We start from the raw sequence: 22,190 nt of genomic DNA, 5'->3' as shown, positions 1-22,190 counted from the left end.
TGCAGTGAGGACACGGGTTTCCGCGTCACTCGTCTTTCTTCGCGCCACCTGACCTCTGGGCCCCACGCACGTGTACAAAGCTATGGGCCTATAGGCGACAGGGCCCCGCCGCAGCCGGGCCAGCTCGCTGGACACCGCAGGTCTCTGCTGGAGAGGGCGAGGTATGCCATATGGCCAAGCCCCACCCTATGGCCCAGAGCCTCGCTCCTCCCGGCCACTCTCCTGGGAGGAGGGGATTGGGAAAAAGAGGACGGTGGGCCTGCCACTCAAGGTCCCCAACCCGGGACGTCACGGTCCCAGGTGCGTATACGACAGCGGGCGGGGGTCACCAAGCGCCTCCCTCCTCAGCGAATTCCCCACCTCCACTTTCCCGTGGCCGCCACACCTGGGACCGCGCCTCGGGGCCGCGCAACTCGCGCGCCGCAGGGCGAGGCGGGGACTCTGGGGAGGAGCCGAATGCGCGCTCCCGGGGACCTGGCGGAGGGGACGGCGTGGAACGGGACGGGCGGCCGGAGGGTAGGGCGCGGCGGAGGTGAGGGCGCGATGGCGCGGCGCGTGGAGAGTGCCCTGCTGCTTCTCCTGGTAAGTGCCGCAGCGGGGACGCGGAGCCCGGGCGGGCGAGGGCACCGGCGAGCGCCAGGCTCGCGCCCCGACCTGCCTAGTGCCGCCTGAGACGTCCGCGCCCGCCCGGCGCTCCCTCTTTGTGCCCGGAGGTGGGAAAGGGAAAGACAGGCTGCAGCTAGCTCGAATCCTGGGGCTTGGGGAAATCTGCTGGGGCTGAGCCAGGCGGGTTGGAACGTTTCCACAGCTCAGTTGTTCTGCCGCCGTACCCGAGCCCTACGCCTTTTTGTATCTGTGATCTGCGGGTGTAAAGAGCCCCGGAGCCGGGGACACCTTTTCTAGAGATCTGGGGCTTTGTTCGGAGTCTTCTGCGGGAGACATGGAGGCAGGTAGAGGCAACAGCCATGCCTTCTTCCAAGGTCGCTCCAGTTCTCCACGATTCCCCAGGTACACCGGTGCACCTCCGTGAACCGGGGAAACCAGGGAAATGCCAGTATTCATAGACTCAAAAGAAATGGCTAAAAATAGGTTTATTAAATGTATTTTGCAAAGATTTTTGTTTGCTTTTAAAGCCACATTGTTAAAATCAACCACATACAGTTTTAACTTAAGAGTTCACAAGGTTAGTGTTTTAAAACAATTTTCTGATATTAAAAATAATGAATATATCTAATAGTGTTAAGATTTCATTTTAAACGGTTACAGAAAATCGAAGTCTGGAGCCAGTCAAGTAAGGTTTTCAGAGATTAATTTTAAAGAAGAGGGCTTCGACCACTGGAAAAATGTTCAGTCCCTTAGATCTACAAGTCTTAGCCTGGGTTTCTGTGCTCCAATTGGATTTTAAACTGTATTAGCTTTCTGTTTGTTAAAGGAATTGCACATAATTTAGAAATGTATCAGGTTTATCGGGCTTTGCTAAATGGGTTTTGCTAAAGTGTAAATTTACGTGTATATATATAATCTAACAGGAAAAAATTCATAGGTATAAACCAGAAAAAAGCATGACTACTCCAATCTAGAGATTTCGGTGAATTCTCACTTACAGTAAATAACATGATAATTATACCTCCAAACCTTGGCCACACCAGTTCATTCACCGGTTTCATGCTGTATTTATTCATTTTGCCCAAGTCATGAGGTAATTTTCAATTCATGTTTTGTTAATAAAGCTTTTCCAAGACATAATTTAGAGGTTTGTTTTTGGTGTCCAGCATAACAGAGCAACCAATTCCATCACTGTGATACTACCTGGCAAAAGAGAATACCAGGCTAACACAGCACCTGGCTTCCTTGGAGAATTTAATGTTAACTTCCTTTCATATAAGAAAAAAGTTACCTTTATCCTCATATGGTATAACAAAAAGACCAATTCAAGTACATTTACAGAGAAATAGGTGAATAATTTAAGCATATTTTTTCCTTTAGCAATTTAATGTTTTTATTCTTTATTTTAATATTTTAATACTTTATTTGGCAATAATTGCTCCTTAAAAAGTGAGTATAACTAACTGAACCAAAGTGGAATTCTGGACTCATCTTTGTATTTTTTACAATACATTTTGTGACATAAATTTGAGTACGTTCTGGTTTCGGTCAAAGAACAGTGGGAAGTTCAGCCTTTTGCCCCTGATGTAATTTAAGTTGGAAGTACAGGTCCTCTTTGACTTATAATGGGTCTACGTCCTGATAAACCCATCGTACATTGAAAATATTGTAAGTTAAAAATGTATTTAATACACCTAACCTACTATAAACATCATAGCGTAGCCTAGACGACCTTAAATGTGCTCAGAACACTTACATTAGCCTACAACTGGGCCAAGTCATCTAACACTAAGCCCATTTAAACTAACGAGTTGGCCAATTACCCGCTGCAAAAACAGTTTCAGAAAATTTGTAACTGATCAAAACATTTCAGATTACTGGAGAACAGACAGTGCAGCAACATCCACATATGAAATAGGAAACCCTCCTGATTATTGAGGGCAGAACTACATGAAGATGCATGGTATTCCCATGAATCACATTGCCTGGCAGGTTACCAAAGAAGGCATTGCCACATTTGATTATATACTCCAGGGGTCCCTAATCCCCGGGGCCACACAGCAGAAGGTGAGCAGCTGGGGAGGAAGTGAAGCTTCGTCTGTATTTGCAGCCGCTCCCCGGCACTAGCATCACCGCCTCAGTTCCACCTCAAATCATCAGGCAGTAGATTCTCATAGGAACACCGGTCCCTGATGTCAAAAAGGTTGGAGAACCTACTACATACCTAGGCTATATGGTATAGCTTATTGCTCCTAGGCTGAAAACCTATACAGTATATTACAGTAGTGAATACTATAGACAACTGTAACACAGTGGTATTTGTTATCTAAACATAGAAAAAATACAGTAAAAATACAGTATAAAAGATAAAGTGTGTGTATGTGTGAATTGGGGGTCAGGGAGGCCTGTGAAGGGAGATGCTCTTTGAGAGGGAGTAGACATCTATAGGAAGGAGGGAGGAAGGAAAAGAAGGAGAAAGGGGAGAGATAAAGCTTAATATGAGAAATAATAAAAGGGAAGGTGGAAGAGAGAGAGGGAGATGGGGAACAGGACTGGAAGGAAAGAGATAAAGGGAAATGGAGGGAAGGGAAGTGAGTTTAGCACATGAGCATGTGTGTACATGGCAGGTAAATAGCATGCTGTACCTCTTGAAACTACCCAGAGCTAATAGTAAATTTGACATTGTAGTCAGTTTCAGCCTTTCCTTTCAAATCACAAACATTTTATTTATCCATTATAATCTTATAGGACCACCATCTTATATATGTGGTCCATCATTGACCAAAACATAGTTATGTGGTGAGCAAATGACTGTATACTGTAGAGTGTTGGTTGTTTACCCCGCTGATACCATGGCTGACTGGGTGTTGTGACTCGCTCCTGCCACCCAGCATCACAAGAGAGTATTGTTTATCACATATAGCTAGTCGAGGGAAAGATCAAAACTTCAATTTTTAAAAAATTATTTATTATTATTTATGCCTACAGCATCTTATGGTCTTCCTACATGGTCTCCCATCTAAGTACTAACCAGGCCCAACCCTGCTTAGCTTCCGAGATCAGACATCGGGCTTGTTCAGGGCGGCATGGCTGTAGACCGTGGACCGTAGCTCCACTGGGGTCCGAACCCAGGACCCTCTGTGTGTAAAGCAGATGCGCTAACTGCTACACTATGGAACCACGTCCTAAAAATTCAAATTTTAAGTATGGTTTCTACTGAACACTTACCACATACCATCATTAAGTCACATCATTGTGAGTTAGGGACCATCTGTAAAGTCTTTGGTGAAGAACAGAAGGCAAGTCATCTCACAGAATTAGTTCTTGTGGAAACAAGTCTTTTATAGAAGAGAATATAAACTCTGGTCTCTATGGGTCAGAGTTCAGTGGCAGGTAACAATTCACTCTAGCTAGTCAAAGCAAGAAGAGATTTATGTCAGACCATTAAGCTAATTACATAAGTGTTGGAAGGATTGAGGAAACAGACTGCAGCTTGAGTTGTCAGTAATGACTTCAAAGTCACACAACAGGACCCAAAGCACTTAGGGAGGGGCTGTCTCTCCTGTGATGAGAAATAGCACTGCCTCTCTCACAATCTGGAAACTGCTATGATTGGGATACTACTTTTGCCAGTTCCAGAACCATGTCACATCTGCTAAGGTTCATACCAGCTAAATGTACCTGTACCCTGCCCCTTGGCACCTGTGAAACTAGTGGACACTAGCATCATAATAAAACCACTGCAAAAATCCAACTATATCCATATCAATGCCTGCCAGCAAAAACAACAACACATAGCTTGTGCTTCACTTCCTTCTTTCATATCTTATATAAGTACTGATTGGTTGGACTTAAATCACATTTCAGAACTCTAGCTGCAAGGGAGTCTATGATATGTGGTCTCCAGCTTTCCTCTATAGTTCAGAGAGACCCAGCAGAAGGGAGATGTTGAGTGACACCCAACCACACAGTCATTTAGGCCAACTATCAAAAGAGGGAAAAAGGACACTTTTGTGAATAAAGGCAGAGAATCTCTTCTTCAAGAGTTCTTTACCTCGGATCCACCAACTCCTAAATGGTCCATAGATAGAATTTAGGGGGTCCTTAGACAAGGCTGAGAATAAATTACATATCTACTTTCGCTAATCTCTAACTGAAATTTAACATTTCTTTAAATTATGAGTGTAGGAAAGACAGTACAGTAGCCTTAGTACCTGTGACTTTGTTGCAGTAGAATTCACAAATATTTTTGCATCATACTACAGTTGTCTCAAAATACCATTTATGTCATCACTAATGGACTTTCTACTAGATCTGATTATTTAATGTGTCGATAATGAAGCGTATTCTATTACTACATCACAAACGGTGGGTTTCTTTAAATTCTGATAACTATTACAACATAATTGAGTTTATTCATAATCCAATGTGGGTTTTTTTTATTATTTTAAATTTAAAAATATTATGCTAAGAAGGGGTGCATAGGCTTCACCAGACTGCTAAAGAGGGCACTTGGGGGAAAAGATTTTCTGATAGTTGCCTTGATTTTGCCTTTGACTAATTAAGTTTGTCCTTTAAAATCAAACTACAGCTTAAGGATTTAATGAAAGCAGATTGTACTGTGAACAGCTATATCTACTAGCGTGTTCATTTTCTAGGGCTGCTATAACAAAGTACCAAAAGCTGGTTGGCTTAAAACAGTCTCACAGTTCTAGACGCTAGAAGTCTGAAATCAATCTGTTGGCAGGGCCGTGCTCCCGCTGAAACCTGTAGGTTTCCTTCCTTGCCTCTTCCTAGCATTTGGTGGTTTACCAGCAATCTCCGGCATTCTTTGCCTTGTAGATGTATCACTCCAGTCCTCTATCTTCACATGGCATTCTTCATATCATCTTCCCTCTGTTCATATCTGAGTCTGTGTCCAAATTTCCACATTTTTTGAGGACACTGGTCATGTTGGATTAGGGCTCACACTAATGACTTCCTCTTGGTTACATCTGCACAGACCCTGCTTCCTAATAAGGTCATATTCTGAGGTACTGAGGTTAGGACTTCAAGCTGTCTTCTTTTGGGAGACAGTTCAACCCATAACAAGTAGATTTGACAATCTATAATTTATCAATAACATCACAGTTATACTTAATGCACTAATGTGCTACTGGATAACAGATTTTAGCATAAATTTAAGTATAAATTAGATGGTAAATATTGAACCCTGTAAGAATAATCTATCATACCCAGGGATTTTAGAAAGGTGATATCACATTTGTTTTTGTTTCTAAAAGTTAATGGATAGTGGGGAAAAGGCAACTCAACATTAGTTTCTTTAATTATAAACTTGGGGAAAAGTACAAAAAGACATGAGCATTCATTTTGTCTAAATTCTCCTTGATCGTTAGAAATACCGATAAGCTAAATTAAAATTTCCAAGGTTGAGATTCAGAAATATGTATTGATAGAAATTTTTCATTAATCTAATTATCAGACAGGTCTAAGAGTGAGAAATACCTCTCTAAATTTTGCAAAATAGTTTATTCATGAATGAAGCATACACATATGTATATGGAAAAAAATTATACAGTGAATAGGAATTGATTGGTATTTCTAAAACTGCCAAATGATAGTAAAAATCAGAAACTTTAATTGAAATCATAAATAAGCTTTAGATCAATTTGAGTATTTCTTAATCACAACTTTTTTTCTGTATTTCAATGTGCCGCAAATTTTAACAACTGATAACATTTTTCAAACATATGTCCATGTAGGATGAAAGATTGTATTCTCAGTTAATTTTATCTTAAAATATCAGATGTATACTATATATGACACTACATTATTTTAGTTTTTTTCAAATTATTGAAAAAATTTATTGAGATTTTTATCATATGCAAAGCTTGGTGATTAGGGTAAAAGAATCTGGAACACTAGGATTTAAACTGTAGTCTAATGATAGGATGAGTAATGCCTGCAAGAATAGAAACTATGTAGAAACTAACCGCACATGACCACTCTTTAGTGACTCCCTGCGCGATAATAGGCAATGTGCTGGACATTGTGAGACCGTGAAAAAGCCTCACATGGTCTGCCTTCGTGGTGCTTGCAGTCTAGTAAACAGGTAAATAGCTAACTTCCAAATGGTTGATGGTAAGAAGAGTGATGATAAAAGAACTCAGAGTACCATGGAGTCTACAGAAGGAGCTCCAGGACTGAGCATCCCAGCCAAGATTTGAGAATAATTATAAATTAGTGAGATGATATGAAGAGAAGAAGTAAGAAGAATGTTCTAGGTAGAGAGAAGAGCACATGCAAACACCTGAAGACATAGGTGTGTGGTTCCTTGGAAGACCTGGACGAGTTCACTGTAGTTATAACAAAGAATATAAGACAGAACAACGTGTAGAAAGATGGGTCTCCAGCCTTGATACCAAGGGAGGTACAAAAAGCTAATAGACTAATGAATGTTTTTAGGGAGAAGTGTTCAAATCAGCAAGAAGAGGAAAAGAATTTTGGTTGGGTTGGTCAGGAAAGGATCGAGAAAGATGAGAGAGTAGTCGACTGGGTACAGCTTTGCCTCTTTATTTTTAAAAAAGGAGGTATTCCAGGACTTTGGCTATTGTGATCAAAGACAGGCAGAAGAACCCAGAGAGCACAGTGCAGGGCAGGAGGCAGCCTGGCAGGAGGGTCGGTTCATTAACAAGAGTTCTCGAGGAAATGTCAGGGGTCAGGAGTATGGAAGGAGCATTTTGATTGTCACAAGGCTCGGGATGCTACTGGTATTTAGTACTTGAAATCCAGGGATGCTAAACCTGCAGTCTCCAGAACCTTCGAGAAAAATTGGCTACTCATGAAGACTTTTCCCATCATAAATGGTAGTAGCACCCCCACTGAGAAATGGCGACTGGCAAATAGTGAGGGGTTCTAATTAGAGATTCCTCTTACTTATCTCTGGCCTCTTTAAAATGCAAATCTCTCTCCAGGTGATCGAGATTTTATGCATTCATTCGTTCAACAAATCTTGAGCACCTACCTACTCTGTACCAAAGTTTTTCTATGTCTTACATCAAAATTACCATCATGGGAATTACTTACATAAGCCAAGCTAGTGCTGCCTGGCTTATTAGACAATGAGATTTGCATGGAGGTGAGAGGAGATGAGAAGACAGAGTTCAGATTTCCATTATTCTAAAATGCCTCCATCTCACTATTCTTTCAAATTGACTACAATGCAAACTTAAAAAAAAAAAAGTTAAAATGAATTTTCCATACCCACTGCCTCATCTTAGAGATCCAATCTCCTTTGACCCCAGAAGTACTCATTGCGAAATTGGACAAGGGGCTGAAGTCAATCATCTTCCTTTAACACTTATCAGTTGTCTCTTTTTAAAATATCTCCTTCCTTTGCTCTTGCAGTATTCTGCTGGGGGTCCTTTCACCTCTAGGAAGCTGCAGTGGTTCTCACCCTCTTTTCCGCCCAGCACAGTAAAGGGATATGCTGTACACCTCACCAGGAGACCTATCAGATACACGTAGGAGGCAGGGGAGGCAAGAGTGGGTGGCAGCAGCCATGGCTGAGAGGGTGCTGCCCTTAGGACGGTGTGTGTGTGCAGCCCCTGCCTACCTTTGAGCTGCAGCACCTACTCTATATTTACCTCCCTTTCCTATCTGCACAGACACAGATTCTGCTCTCTCTCAAGGCCAAACCCATTACCACCTGCTGCTCTAAAAGCCTCCTGATTTCCCTAGCAGGAAGTAATTTAATTTGTCTTTTCCAAGCTCCCCAGAACTTGTTTTGGTAGTTGTCCTTCACACTGTTAAGTTTTTCTGCCTCACATTATAGCGATTTACATATACTTTCTGTCTCCTGCTAAACAGTAAACTTATTCGAGCAGAATCTACATGTTACATAGCATCTGTAAATTAATTTAATGCCTTGGACACAGAAGTAGCCTTTAAAAATTTAAAAGTTAAGGTATCTTTCGATGTTTAGAAAAGCTGGAATCATAATCCGAATTTCATTTGTTTAGAAGATATATTTAATACCTGGATAGGTATTAAATTGAGTGGTAAATTTTTGTTTAACACATTCAACAGTTACTACTGTGCTTATACTACATGCCAAACAGTTTTCCAGGTGCTCATGAACTGTCTTGTGGTCATGGAATTTGCAGTGAGGGAAGAGAAATATAGGGAAGAGAACTCGACATTTTTTGACCACTCACTGTGTGCCAGTAATTTGATTTAGTGAATGTTATTAATGGGCGAAGCCCGATAAAACCCAGATCCCCTCACACCATAAGCCTCTTGTTAATCCGAAGACATCACAATGACCTTCTTTTACAGCAATTTTCTATACTTTGTCATCGATAAGTCCTGAACTTCTGGAACTAGGTAATTGGTTTTGTTTCATTACAAGTTCAAATGCTAGAAAGGAAATAAAAAAGAGATGTGAATTAAGATTTGTCTGGTTTCAAAGATAATAGTCCTACAAAAGTATTCATACTACTCTTGAAAAGCCATTGATTTTTTACTGTTTTCAGCTTTGCCATGCACTTATTTGAGGTCAATTGTAAATGCCTGTTTTCCACTGTGGACCTTGGAGTCAACTAACTGTTGGCTGTTTTCTGGTAGTTCCTGAAGTTAGCCTTCTTGATAGACTAGTGCCATCTACTGGTGAGAAAGAACAATCTGAAGCTCTTTCTTAAACTTCTGGGAGGAAAAATCTGTTTTCCTTTACTCTATTTTTAGTATAATTTTCAGGAATATATTGCATCAGAAAAGGTGGAAACCGCTCATCATTTTTGTCTATCAAATTCTGTGAGATGTGTTATACAGATTTACTTATATTTTCCCTGATTCCCAAAACATTTGTAGCAGTTATAGACAGTACATACAAATAAAATGGTAAAATGTTTCCGAAAAATGCTCAGGATCAAATAAAACTTTAGCTAGAAGAAGAGGTATGAACCAAGTGAAAACACTATTTAAAGCGATCCTGTTGTAGTTATTACTGGTAAAGTGGGAAAATCTTCTAGTGATACACATAACTCAGGCCTAATTTCCTTATTTAGAATCCATAATGTTTCACACCTCTCTGTAATCTGGAGTTTATTATTCAGTTTATGAATTACCCAGGCTCTCTTCTTCCTTTTCGCTTGCTACTCTGTGATTTTACACATTGGTTTTCAGAAGTGTTATTCCCAAACGAGCAGCATCAGCATTACCAGGAAACTTGTTAGAAATACAGATTCTCCTACCCCACCCCGGAACTGCTGAATCAGAAACTCTCAAGTGGGGCCTGGCAGTCTTTGTTTTAAGGTGATTCTGATGCCACTCAAGTTTGAGAACGACTGTTAACATCCCTACTAGAAACTCATTGGGAGTAGAAAAAAAAATTAAATATGAAAACGCTCCCTTTTTAACGAGTTGTTAAAGTTCGATTAACTACTTGTCTGATTTTTTTTTTTTTTAATGTTCTAGGGGCCAAAGAATTGACACTAAATAAAATAATGTTGACTTTTTGGGGCCCTCAGTTTATTTATCCTTGTTTCTTACACCAAGGAAAAAATAGGAGCTGTCCGTGATTACACAGAATTCATCTTGAAGTGAGAATACACAGCATGATCTAACAATGCGAGGGTGTCACAGCATTGCCAAATCCATATCTTAAAAATCATCGAGGCAATAAATGCAAAGAAAATATCTGTTTGAAGCTAACTTCACTATAACTCACCCCAAATCCAGTTCGTTACATTAAGATTAGCCCAAACATCTGAAAAGCAGGCAAAAAATTATGATAAATCATATAATTATTACAGTTAAACTTAAAGTATGTATTTTTACTATCGAAAATTCAAATTCAGAGTTCAAAACTTAAAGTTCAAAATATTGCTTTTCTTGGCTATCAAGTCTTTTTTAAGTTAGCAGCTGTGAAAACAAAAATATAATTGTTTAAATTAGCTGTTGAGTGAGGCGGCTATAGGAATTACACCTATGTATGGGTCATTTATATTTAGCCATAAAATGAGAAACTTTATAGACTACCTTCCTGAAAACTTATCAGCCAGGAGGAGCTGTCATCCATTGACTCATAAATCCTGCTGGATTCTACTTGTTAAACTCATCAAGGTGACTTCAGAACAGGAAGTCTTTTTTAAAGGTGCAGACCTTGAGAACAAAGAATACATTGATTGATTTGATTTTTGCAGTACTGTTTGACCTTCCCTTGGGCCTCTGCCAAAACCAAATTATTTTCTTACCAGTTAACAAGGGAGGCCAGTTTTTTACAAGATACGTAGGACTCAACTGTAGAAATTTAAAAAAAAAATTCCAATTTTAGTAAATCAGGAATGCTTTTGAAGGATTTATCTGGTCCATCTAAAACCACTACTTTGGATACAGAGACTAGAAGCTTTCCTCTTCAGTCTTAAAGGCAGATTGCACATGACATTTTTCTATCACCAAGTTCTTTGTGAGAAAAAAATGGAGTTCCAAATTTCATATGTTGGGAGAAACCATAATGGTCATCTTGTCCAGCTGTCCTTCCAATGCTTGAAAGCCTTTTACAACATCCCCACAGGAGGTCACTCAGACTTACAGAGCTGGAAATGTTCAAAGGGGAATGGGAAGGAGTGGGAACAGAGGACAGAGACAGAGAGTGTCAGTTATTTTATTTATTTTGCCCACTACATGCTACCAATTTGGAAATTTACATAAATCTTCATGGTCCTCTGGAACTCGTAGGACCTTCTTGCATCTAGGTGTTACAGGAATTTCCAATCAGAGAAACATGGTCTAAATCAGGATTTCTTGGCACTTTGCCATTTGGAACCAGAAATTGCTTTAGATGGAGGGGTGTAGGGGTGGCATTTTAAGATATTGAGCAGCATCTCTGGTCTCTACTCACTAGATGGCACTAGCACCTCCCCACCTCCACCCCAGCCCTGGATGACAACCAAAAATATCTCCAGACAATTACCAAATATACCCTGTGGGAGATACTGAGTCCCAAGGACACATCCAAATTATTTACTTTAGAAAAGAATAGTTAAAATCTCAACTTTTTAAAATCAAATAAACAGTTCCGCAGTTGACAAAATACTTGTACAATTCTCTTGTTTTTTTGTACAATGACTGTAGAGCAAATATTTCAATCTGTCATGCCTTATTGTCTATGAAAACAAGCTACTGCAGTAGGTGCTGTAAAAAGCAAATAGTAGAACTATTACATAGATTCCAAGAAACACGCAGCTTTAAGATGCACACAAATTTTTGAAACTTTTTAGGGTAACACGTATAGAAAAGTGCACATATCAAAAATGTACTGAATTACTGAATTTTCACAAACTGTACAGAATTACTGAATTTTCAGAAACAATACACCATGTAACCCAGAGTAAGAAGTAAGATTACCAGAAACCCAGAAGCCCTGACATCATCCCCACTGACTCAGTCCCCTCCAGCAGTACCAGCCTCAGTCACGCCGCTATTATTCCCACTTGTGGCCTAGCTATTCCCTTTGCAGGGGGCTCCATTCAGGTGTCTGCAGATATATCCTCTTCTGAGAGCTTCCCCACAGTCCTCAGTTACTCCCTTCCATCCTACCCCTGCTTTAATTTTCTTTACAGCTCTTATCACAACCTATTTTTGTCTGTCTCCTCAACATGTAAGAATCCAAGAGGGTAAAAATGTTCTATCACTTAGCATATTGTAGGAGTTCAGGAAATGGAAGGCATAAGTGAATAAATTCAAAGTTCAGAAATTTTAAGATGAGGAAAATGCAAGTCTTAGAATTGAGGAAATACCGTTGTAATTCTCTTGACTGTGTGCCTGCTATGTGCCAATCATTGCAATTAATACACGGATACTTTTTATTTTAATTTGTATAATAACCTTGCCAAGTGGATATATCAGTTAGGTTGCTTTCAAATACAAGTAACAAAACCCAACGTTTATTTAACAGTGGATTAAATAAAAAGAAATTTAGTATCATAAGAAATGGATCAGAGATAAGATGGCTCCAGATTTGACCAATTCTGTAACTCAAAGATGTTATGGTTACACTTTGGCTTTTCTGCCATTTTATTAGCTTTCTCCTCATGTCCACAGATGGCTACGAACATTCTAAATGTCACATCATTACTCATTAGTTTCCAGAAGCAGGTGAAGAGAGAGGCTCTGCATGTTTCTCTTCTGAGGATAATCTTTTCTAGACTCCTGATATCTCATTGGACAAAATTCTCTTATGTGTTGTTATGAACTGAATGTTTGTATATTCCCCAAACATTCACATGTAGAAGCCTTAACTCCCAGTATGATGGGATTTGGAGGTAGGGCCTTTGGGACACAATTAGGTTTAGATGAGGTCATGAGGTTTGGAATAGTATGATAGGGATACAGTAAGCGATACGAAGACAAGGCGATAATAATTTACGGTCTGAGTGAGCATACTTTTGAGAATGAAAGGGTTACTAACAGAGGGGATGCCTGCACAACAGGTGTCGGCCAGGCTCTCGTGGCAAACATAAACATATGGCCACCCTAAAAATGAACACCAGCCCTGTAGAGGGAATAGCTAGCTATTAGGGAGCCCGGATGTGTGATGCAGCTCTCTAGAGCAATGTTGTCAGTACAGGGTCAGAATCAATGAGAATAATAGTTAGGCTTTTGGAGTTGGGGGAAAAGAGAGGCAGGGATATTAGAGAAGGTGAAAGGAATGAGGGATCCCTGAGTCACTGACAACATTTTTGGAATGGCTAGCAATAATCTAGAATTGTCCAATAGAGATGTCTGCAGTGATGAATGTCTGCAGTATCTCAAGCCACTTAACCTTATGCGGCTATTGAGCAAATGAATTTATTAATTACAAATAATTTAACTGTAAATAGTCACAAGTGGCTACCATATTAGCAAGTGCTGGTTTAGATTAAGCCAAGTGAAGGCAAGAGGTGGTTAATGGGCTATAAAGAAAATGAAGAGGGAGAGTTGTTTATTGTGCAGATTTTAGAGTAAACATAAGTGTATTTAGTTCTGTGTAATGATGAAGTCCAAACTGTGACAGAGCTTGATAAAAACCAAAGAAAAATGTTGGTGAGACTGAGGAAGGTGAGGAATTAAGTCTTAATATGGGCAGGTGTGTGTGTGACCGCAGAGAATGATGGGAGTTAGCTGTGGGGGGTGGGGTTAGGGGAGGGTGAAATATCACGCTGAAGGCCTTGAAAGGTAGATGAGTCCCCAAGAACATGAGATGAAAACCACAGAAAAAGGAGAAGATCAGGGATTGGATAAGATTTCAAAAATAAAGTTTTTGTGTTTTTTTTTCAGATAGTGGTTGTGTTCTCAGCTTCCTGGAGGAGGCAGTGTGGATCAGAAAGAGTGCAGATTGCACTCTCTGTCCCAGGTCATGGGGGGCAGGCAAAGGGAAAAATTAAAATTTGTTTCCTTTTGACAAAGGAAGATAGTAGTGGTGGCTAAACTTTTTTTTTTTTTAACACCTATAATATCCCAGGTGGTAGGTTATCCATTAACCCACTTCCTATTTAGGAAAAAAAAAAAAAAAAGTGCAGCTCGCTGCCAGCGTTATTTTAATTTTATGTAAATACTCTCTTTGACGCTAAAGCAAATCTGACTGGTTTTCAACATGAAAATAGAATAAAAAATTGTTCTTGGAGTTATTTCTAAAGAGAGCTTGTCTCTAATTCTAATGTAACAGAAATGTGTACGTAAATCGGATTCATCAAAGGAATCTTCGGCTAACAACTGTTGGAGAACGATGTTAACATCACGCATAGGAATGCTGCGTTTTCTAGGATTTGACATTTTCAGCAATTGAGAATTACTATATTTTGTAAATGGAAATACCACTACTAAAAACAGAATGCTATAAATAGAATGGTGTCATTTGTTTCCAAAGACTATCGATATACTAGAGTGATGTGAAAATAATAATAAAAGCAAGCTATTTTGTGGTAAACTTTGGCAGTAAGGTTAGGACCATAATTTGCGGTTATCTCGGGGTAAGCGCTGCAGCCACAAGCGAATATTCTTGGGGCAAACAGGAAATGAATTAACAAAATTATTTAAACTGAATTGAATGATAAATTGTATCAAGCAACAAATAATTTTATTTTCCAGGTCTGCTTTAACTTTGGAAATGCACTCCATTTAGAGGTAAGGAACCAAGAGGATTATTTCTGTCTTTTGGACTCAGAGGCTTAATTTCATGGAAGACAATTTGACTTTTCCTCACCAGATTAAAAATGTACTTAGATTCAGCCACTCTCACTCAAATAAGTCCAAAGAATATATACCCAGGGATGTTCAATACAGCATTTTTTGACAATCTCACTGTCCATCAATATAAGAATGCTAAAGCAATTTGTTGTAAGTGGTAGGATGTCCATGATGAGGTACTGAATGAAAAATCAAGGAGCAGAATGAGAAGTATAGTATAATTCTGTTTTTATAGGAAAAAGACCTTTATACATGTGCAACTGTGTGCTCATAAGGAAAGATCACAAAAAATATTCATCCAGCTGTTAACAGTGAGTGCACAGAAACCCAAGTGAAAATATAGAAGGAAGTTTTATATTTTCCTTTATAAACTTTAATGTTATTTTAATGTTTTGGTACATAATTTAAGTTTTTCAAGTGATAGAATTTTTTTTCAACTAAAAAGAAAAAAATCACTGACCTAGTGATAACCACTCTTTCAAAGTACATGTTATATAGAGCAACAAAAAGAGTAAAATGATAAACCTAATGTAATAATCATTTCTGATCTTAAAATACTAGGTCAGATGTATTGAAAATTTCCTCGGATGAAATATATATGTATCTATTAAAGCCCAATTGAAAATTCACAGAATAGTTTTCTACTTAAAGGTTCTGAAAACTAAAGATGGGCAATTTAATCTTTCATCCCTTTTCTAAAACAATCAACTAACACTTTCACTAATTTTAATGAAATTGATATCAATAGGTTACTAAGATTTAGTCTTAAAACATTTAGCAATTCATTTTTAAAATATGTCACCACAGAAAAATGGAACTTCATCTTCAGTTAGTAAGAAAAAAAAAAATTCTTGACATGGTATTTTAATTTAATTTGCCCATTTGTAAAATCACTAAATTCCTCTTCAGCTTTTTACTTCCCTCTGGGAAGACTTTTCTTACTGCTAAAACTAAACTACTGTTTCACTAGTTTGGAGACCATCTCTTGAACACCTATGGTTTGCCTGCGTGTTTACGTTTCCTCCCTGAAAATGAAGCCTGTTAAGAAATATGAAATTTATACCTTAAAATTTACACCATTATTTTTAAAGTTTTAGTAAATTACATGATACCATACTGATGTCTGAGGGTACTTAATAGTTTTTTGGCAATATTTTATGGTTGTAGGTCTTAAATGCAAGAAATGAAAATAAGCTGCTTCCCAAACATACTCATTTAGTGCGGCAAAAGCGTGCCTGGATCACCGCCCCTGCGGCTCTTCGGGAGGGAGAAGACCTGTCGAAAAAGAACCCGATTGCCAAGGTACCTTCTAATAGAGGAATAGAAAACATATGTACATTACTAAAACATGGTGTGAGAAGACTGTCATTTTCACTTTAAAATTTAAAGCCAATTGTATAATGTACTTACTAAGTCTTGAAATATTCTACATGTATTTGAAAATTAGCAGAGCTTAATTTTTAGCAGAAAGAACCAACTTTAAGATCCTATTTCCCACTCTGGAAGATGCAGCATCATTGGTGAAAAAATATATAATTTGAGGTTTTGATTCGACTAAAAGTTAAGGCATCTATCACTAGTTGAATCTTTATGTAACAAAGTGTTACAGTACTTAAAAGAAGATGCTATCATATGTAGGGGAGGAAAAATTCTTTTTCCTGGCACCCTCCTAGGTTCTCTGACTGGGGCCCTGTTGGACCGACAAGAGAAAGATTAATAAGAGAAAAACAAGTTTATTAACGTGTATTTTGCCTGTAACACATGAGAATACCCAGAGAGGAGTAACTCAAAGATTCGGTTGGAATTTGGGCTTACATAGCATCTTAGCAAAGGAACAATAAATTTTTAGAGAAATGACAAGGTAAAGAAAGCAGACCTTGTGGGAAGGCAAATATATGGGAAACTAATGGTAGAAAAAGGCTAGTTAGTAAAGTTTGTTTTGTGGATTCCTTGTACCTACCATCTCCAAGCAGATAAGGGTCTAAAGTTGTCGGTTATGATTAACTTTGTCCTTGGTAGAGAGAGGAATGAGGTCACTGTTACAAATTTATGTCTTGTTTTTAGACAGGGGGTCAGCAGAGAGCTTTCCTTGTATCTACTTCTTGATTGCCTTCAGCTCAAAACAGCCCTCTACCAAAGTGACATATTTTGATGGCATATTTTGCCACCCTACACTTAAAAAGTAATTTTCAAAATGAAAATAACTGATACCTAATAGGTAGGGTGACCATACATCCTGCTTGAGATAGTAGTCTTGGTTTTTATGCCCATCGTCCTGGCTTAATAATTAATAACTTCCTTTTCACGCTCAGTGTCCTATTTTTTGATAAATTGTGTGGTGATATCTCAGGCTTAGCATGTGCAAACCTGAACCCTTGATTTTCCCCCTAAAGCTGTTCTCCATAAATTCTGCCCGTTTCAGTAAGTGGCATTATAATTCCATCCAGTTTTTCAAAAATGTAGCAAGTACTATCAGTTCCACCCCCAAAGTATATTCCAGGTCTACTCATTTCTCTCCACTGCCAGCCCCCTAGTCCAAGTCAGCATCATTTCTGAGCTGTATTACCAAAAGACCTCCCTGACATTGTGTTTCTGCTTTCACTCTTGCCAACTCCCACCCCATCCCCCACAGTTCAGTCTCCCAAAAGCAGCCAGAGTGATCTTTTGAAAAGACAAATGAAAGCATGTTCGTCCCTTCAGTGAGACCATTTCAATAGCTTCCTGCTGCAGTAAAAGTAATAAACTCTTTACCCTGACCTATAAGATCTCTTGGGGATTTATTGGCCGTGACCTCCTCCTCTCTGACCTCAGCTCCTACCACCTCACATCCCCTACTCTGCTACACCCCTAAACCGACACAAGCTCATTCCAGCCTCTCACCCTTTGCACTTACTGCTTCTTCTGCCTGGAATCCCCTCTCCACAGATATTTGCAGTATCTCTCTACATAAAGCCTCTGCCCAAGTGTCTTCTCCTAAAAGAGTTTCCTGTCTGTGTCCCATTCCTCCATTCTACTTGGATTATGGCACAGTCCACTCCAAGACATTGTCTCCTGCCTGGCTTGCTTGTTATATCTTATTATATGGCTCCCTCAATGGAGTGTAAGCTCCCCGAGGATAGGGGCTTCATCCTGAGGCTCACGGCTCATGCCCTGTGCCCTGAGCAATGCCAACGTTCAGTAGGTGCTCAGTAAACATTTGTAGGAATAAATGAATGTTCATATCCAAGTTTTCATCTTTTCAATCTTATAAACGTACGTGAAGAGCCTCTTAAAAGAAAGAGCAACTATAGAACAGAAGAATGCAGTTTCCTTTCCAGCAACATGTTATTATACAAAAGCCTTCTAAAAACCAAAATTTTAAGTATAGGTTTACATAATAATATATATACAAGCAGTTACGTTTTTTGTTTGGGTTTGGTTTGGTTTTTCTGGGATAGCTGAGTCATTCACATCTTCTAATAGATTACCCTAAAATGCATTGATTCTTTGGGATTCAATAAGCATTAACTGTTCTTCTCACTGATTTTAATTGTACAAGTTGTTAAGAGTAAAATTTATATAAAAAGCAAAAGATCTTGTTCAATTTCCCCAACTTTCCAAATTCTCTGTCTAGAGGTAATATTGTCAACAGTTTAGTATCTTCCAGATCTTATGAAATGCATAGTATATATATACTTCTATACTCTTATGTGCATACGTGTATGTACACAAACCAACAGTTATGTCCGCATGCAGTTTTATTGTATTCCGAACATAAGTGGAATTCTGTAATACACATAATCATTAAAAATATAGAATATTTTTATAAATATTATATCATATACATATACATATTCATGTGTGTGTATATGCATATACTTGGCAAAAAAAAAGAGAGGCAGACAAAAGCACAGAGAAAGACAAACAACTAGGCAGACAGAGACACAGAAACTCAGTTACATGTAATTGTGGGACTGCACTGGTTGACCATTCCACTCCAGGAGCAGAGTGGGTATAGGAGGAGGTTGGAGACCCCATCTGCTGTCCCCTTGGTTATTCTCAGCAGCAACCCCATAGCCCCAGTGCATGTTGAGAAACCTATAGGAAGAAAGTGTTCTAGGGTTTCAGGACAAAGAACTGACCGAGCAGGTCGATGGTGATGACCTCAATGGTGTCTGAAGGAGAAAGTCAAGGAACTAATAGGGGGCCACAAAGACACATTTACTAGTGAAGAATTAGAGATACAAGTAAAATTATTTATAGAGGATGAAGATTATAAGTCCAGAAGACCCAGCAGGTTAGAAAAATTAATTTGCTGAAGTATTCTAAGCAAGGAAGGCACTTGACTTCTATGGAAGTATGTCTTGTTCATACTTTCCAGATGATCAAGTGTATTTATGAAGGTGATTTTGACTCTGCAGTTTTTACCTTCTATGCTAAATTTAAAATCTACCCCCTACAAGATGTACCCTCAACAATATCTTAACTTCACCACAACCCTAAGAGGTAGGCAATAGTATCTCTTGGCTTTACGAATAAGAACACTGAGGCACAGAGAGGTTAAGTAACTCTTAGTATCACGTAACTAGTGAGTGACTGAAACAAGATTTGAACCCAGGTTCTCTAACACCAGCACATCTGCTCTTGAGCTCTTGTGTTCTCCAACCTCCCTCCTATGACCATCATGACACCTTCAGAGGGACATTTTCCATTAAAAATGTTTACATGTAAATTATGGAGAGTTTAACTTGAGACATTCTTCTGTTATTTTCATGTTAGATACATTCTGATATTGCAGAAGAAAGAGGAATAAAAATTACGTACAAATATGCTGGAAAAGGGATCACAGAGCCACCTTTTGGTGTGTTTGTGTTTAATAAAGACACTGGAGAACTGAACGTGACCAGCATTCTTGATCGAGAAGAAACACCATTTTTTCTGGTAAGAAGAACAATTTTACATTTATTAGTTTATAGGGGTTTTTTTAGTAATAGTTAGTATTTATTTTACTTTTTTTTTTTTTTTTGATGCTGGTAGTTTAATTACCTTAGCTTAAATCTAATCTCTATTGTTTATGTCATAATTTCAGCTAATTGGTTACGCTTTGGATGAACAAGGAAATAACTTAGAGAAACCATTGGAACTCCGCATTAAAGTTCTCGATATCAATGACAACGAGCCAGTATTCACGCAGGACGTCTTTGCTGGGTCTGTTGAAGAGTTGAGTGCAGCACGTAAGAGTCTATTATTTTTATGAATGAACACTCAAGGTCAGCTTAACCCCATTGTGTAACTGAACACTAAATCCTCTATCTTAATGGAAGCTGAGTATTAACCACAGGACAAATAGTAATAAATCTTTTGCTTTAGGTTTGGAACTGGGTTTTTTTGTGTGTGATAAGTTCAAAAGATTTGATATGGCATTTTTTTACCCTCAGAACAGATATGGTAGATTGATGTGACACATTAGGTCTCTATAACAGCAGTTCTGTGAAAACAAATGGCTGTGGCCATGTTCCAATAAAACTTTATTTGCAGAAATAGGTGGCTTGGCTGGCTTTGGCCCACTGACAGTAGTTTGCTGATCTTTGACATATATTATTTCTACTGTTAGGTTTATTGACAATGTTTAATCCAGTGCTCTATATGAAGACACAAGAGAGATTGCTCTTTGATCATAGTGTAAAGAATAGCTGTGCTTCTCCTGAATTGTTTGTATTTTAATAAGTACCTGTTTGTATCTGTTCATTCTTCTTGCTTTGTATTGGTTATTTGAACTATTATAAATAAATAATAAATTTGTGGCCCTCCTGTAGCAGGTGTTCAGGACTTCACCTTAAGAATTGTGTGTACTAACCTTGGCTTACCCTCATCTTGTTTTTTTCTACTACTATATTCCATTCCCACTTATTTCCTCCCCGAATTCAATTTTTTTTTTTTACCTTGGTAAACTGATTTTGATAAGTACTTGTGATCCTTTTTGGAATGAGCTGAAATTGTAAATAAAAAAATAATGTATGTGAGTGTACTTAAAGTTGAGTTTCACTTTGGACACCTCTGTTTCTAATGCCAGATACACTTGTGATGAAAATCACCGCAACAGATGCAGATGAACCCAATACTCTGAATTCCAAAATTTCCTATAGAATTGTATCTCAGGAGCCTCCTTATCCTCCAGTGTTCTACCTGAATAAAGATACGGGAGAGCTTTATACAACCAGTATTACCTTGGACAGAGAGGTAAATTAATATTTTATGTTGCTCATCTTTTAAACTCTCCTTTATTCTTTCTTGAAGGTACTCCTCTCTCTTTATTCCTTTTCTAATTTTCCTTCTTTGTTGTATATTCCTCATCCATAGGATACTCTTGGAATTATCTTCTCGTGGGGATGCGCTGTCCAGTATAGTAGCCATTGGCTATAGGTGGTCATTGAGCACTTGAAACGTGACTAGTCCAAACTGAGATGTACTATAAGATAAAATCATCACCCAAATGGTGATAATTAGTATTAAAAAAAAAGATTAGTATGAAAAAATAGTAATATAAATAATTTTTTGTTGATTACATGTTGAAGTGATAGTATTTTAGATACCATAGGTTAAATAAAAAATATTTGTTTAAAATTAGTATCACCTATTTCTTTTACTGTTTTAAGTATAGCTGATGGAAAACTTAAAATTACATAAGGACAGTGCTGTTCTAGGCCTCTCCAGTCGGGATTCTGCTTGCTAGAGAGTTGTAAAGCAGTGCTCCTTAATTTGTGGTTTTAGAATGAAACACAAGGAGTCTCCTCTACGGCAAATACATATACAGAGGAAGGAAAAAGATGAAAATAGCCCTATTTAGCGTAATAGAACTATTTGTAAAGGAAGAATTATTGTAAATCTCAAATTGGAGAAAAATTTGAATAGGTTTTCCTAGGAAAGCTGTTCTCTAAAACATTTCACTTTTTTTTATTTCTAACTCAAAGGGGAAATTTTAGATGAAGAAGGGAGCCAGATTTTTTTAAATGCTACATACATGAAGATTTTAACAGTGCTCATGAGAAAAATGTTGATGTACATAACAACATTGTATTGTCATCAAATATAAGTCACCATCAAAGTGTAGTCCATATATTTTGTATTACGTGGAAAAATGATTTTACTACCCAGAGAGGGAGAGGGTTGTGCTCAACATTCCTATCAAGATCTTTGTAAAATTAAAGAATTTTATTACTCTTAAAATTCTACTCTAAACCTTTTTACATAAAATTAGCATGTGAAATTATTCTTTTGAAGTAGTGTGTGATTTTTTTTTTAATAAGCTGCTGTCCCTGAAGTATGGAAAGTTTAGCCAATAATAATGACTGTTACTTATTGGGCATTTGTCATGTGCC

The 22,190-nt window shown here is 38.3% G+C and overlaps 1 protein-coding gene and 1 pseudogene across 1 annotated transcript in view; one reads left to right on the top strand and one right to left on the bottom strand.

Moving 5' to 3' along the window:
- Positions 1-410: 410 nt before the first annotated feature.
- The window catches only part of DSG2 (desmoglein 2), a 36,860-nt gene continuing 15,080 nt past the window's right edge, over positions 411-22,190 (top strand). The window contains 6 exon segments of the mRNA XM_025038695.1: positions 411-582; positions 14,734-14,769; positions 16,000-16,134; positions 19,591-19,752; positions 19,901-20,045; positions 20,885-21,051. Of these exon segments, the coding sequence (XP_024894463.1) occupies positions 457-582; positions 14,734-14,769; positions 16,000-16,134; positions 19,591-19,752; positions 19,901-20,045; positions 20,885-21,051 (771 nt within the window). The 5' untranslated portion in view covers positions 411-456.
- Positions 3,586-3,704, bottom strand: LOC112469430 (annotated as a pseudogene).

This window comes from Pteropus alecto, unplaced genomic scaffold (genome assembly GCF_000325575.1).
Source record: "Pteropus alecto unplaced genomic scaffold, ASM32557v1 scaffold146, whole genome shotgun sequence".
NCBI classification, from domain to species: Eukaryota; Metazoa; Chordata; class Mammalia; order Chiroptera; family Pteropodidae; genus Pteropus; species Pteropus alecto.
The sequence above is the reverse complement of the archived record's forward strand: the minus strand, read 5'-3'. Positions and strand labels throughout refer to the sequence as shown.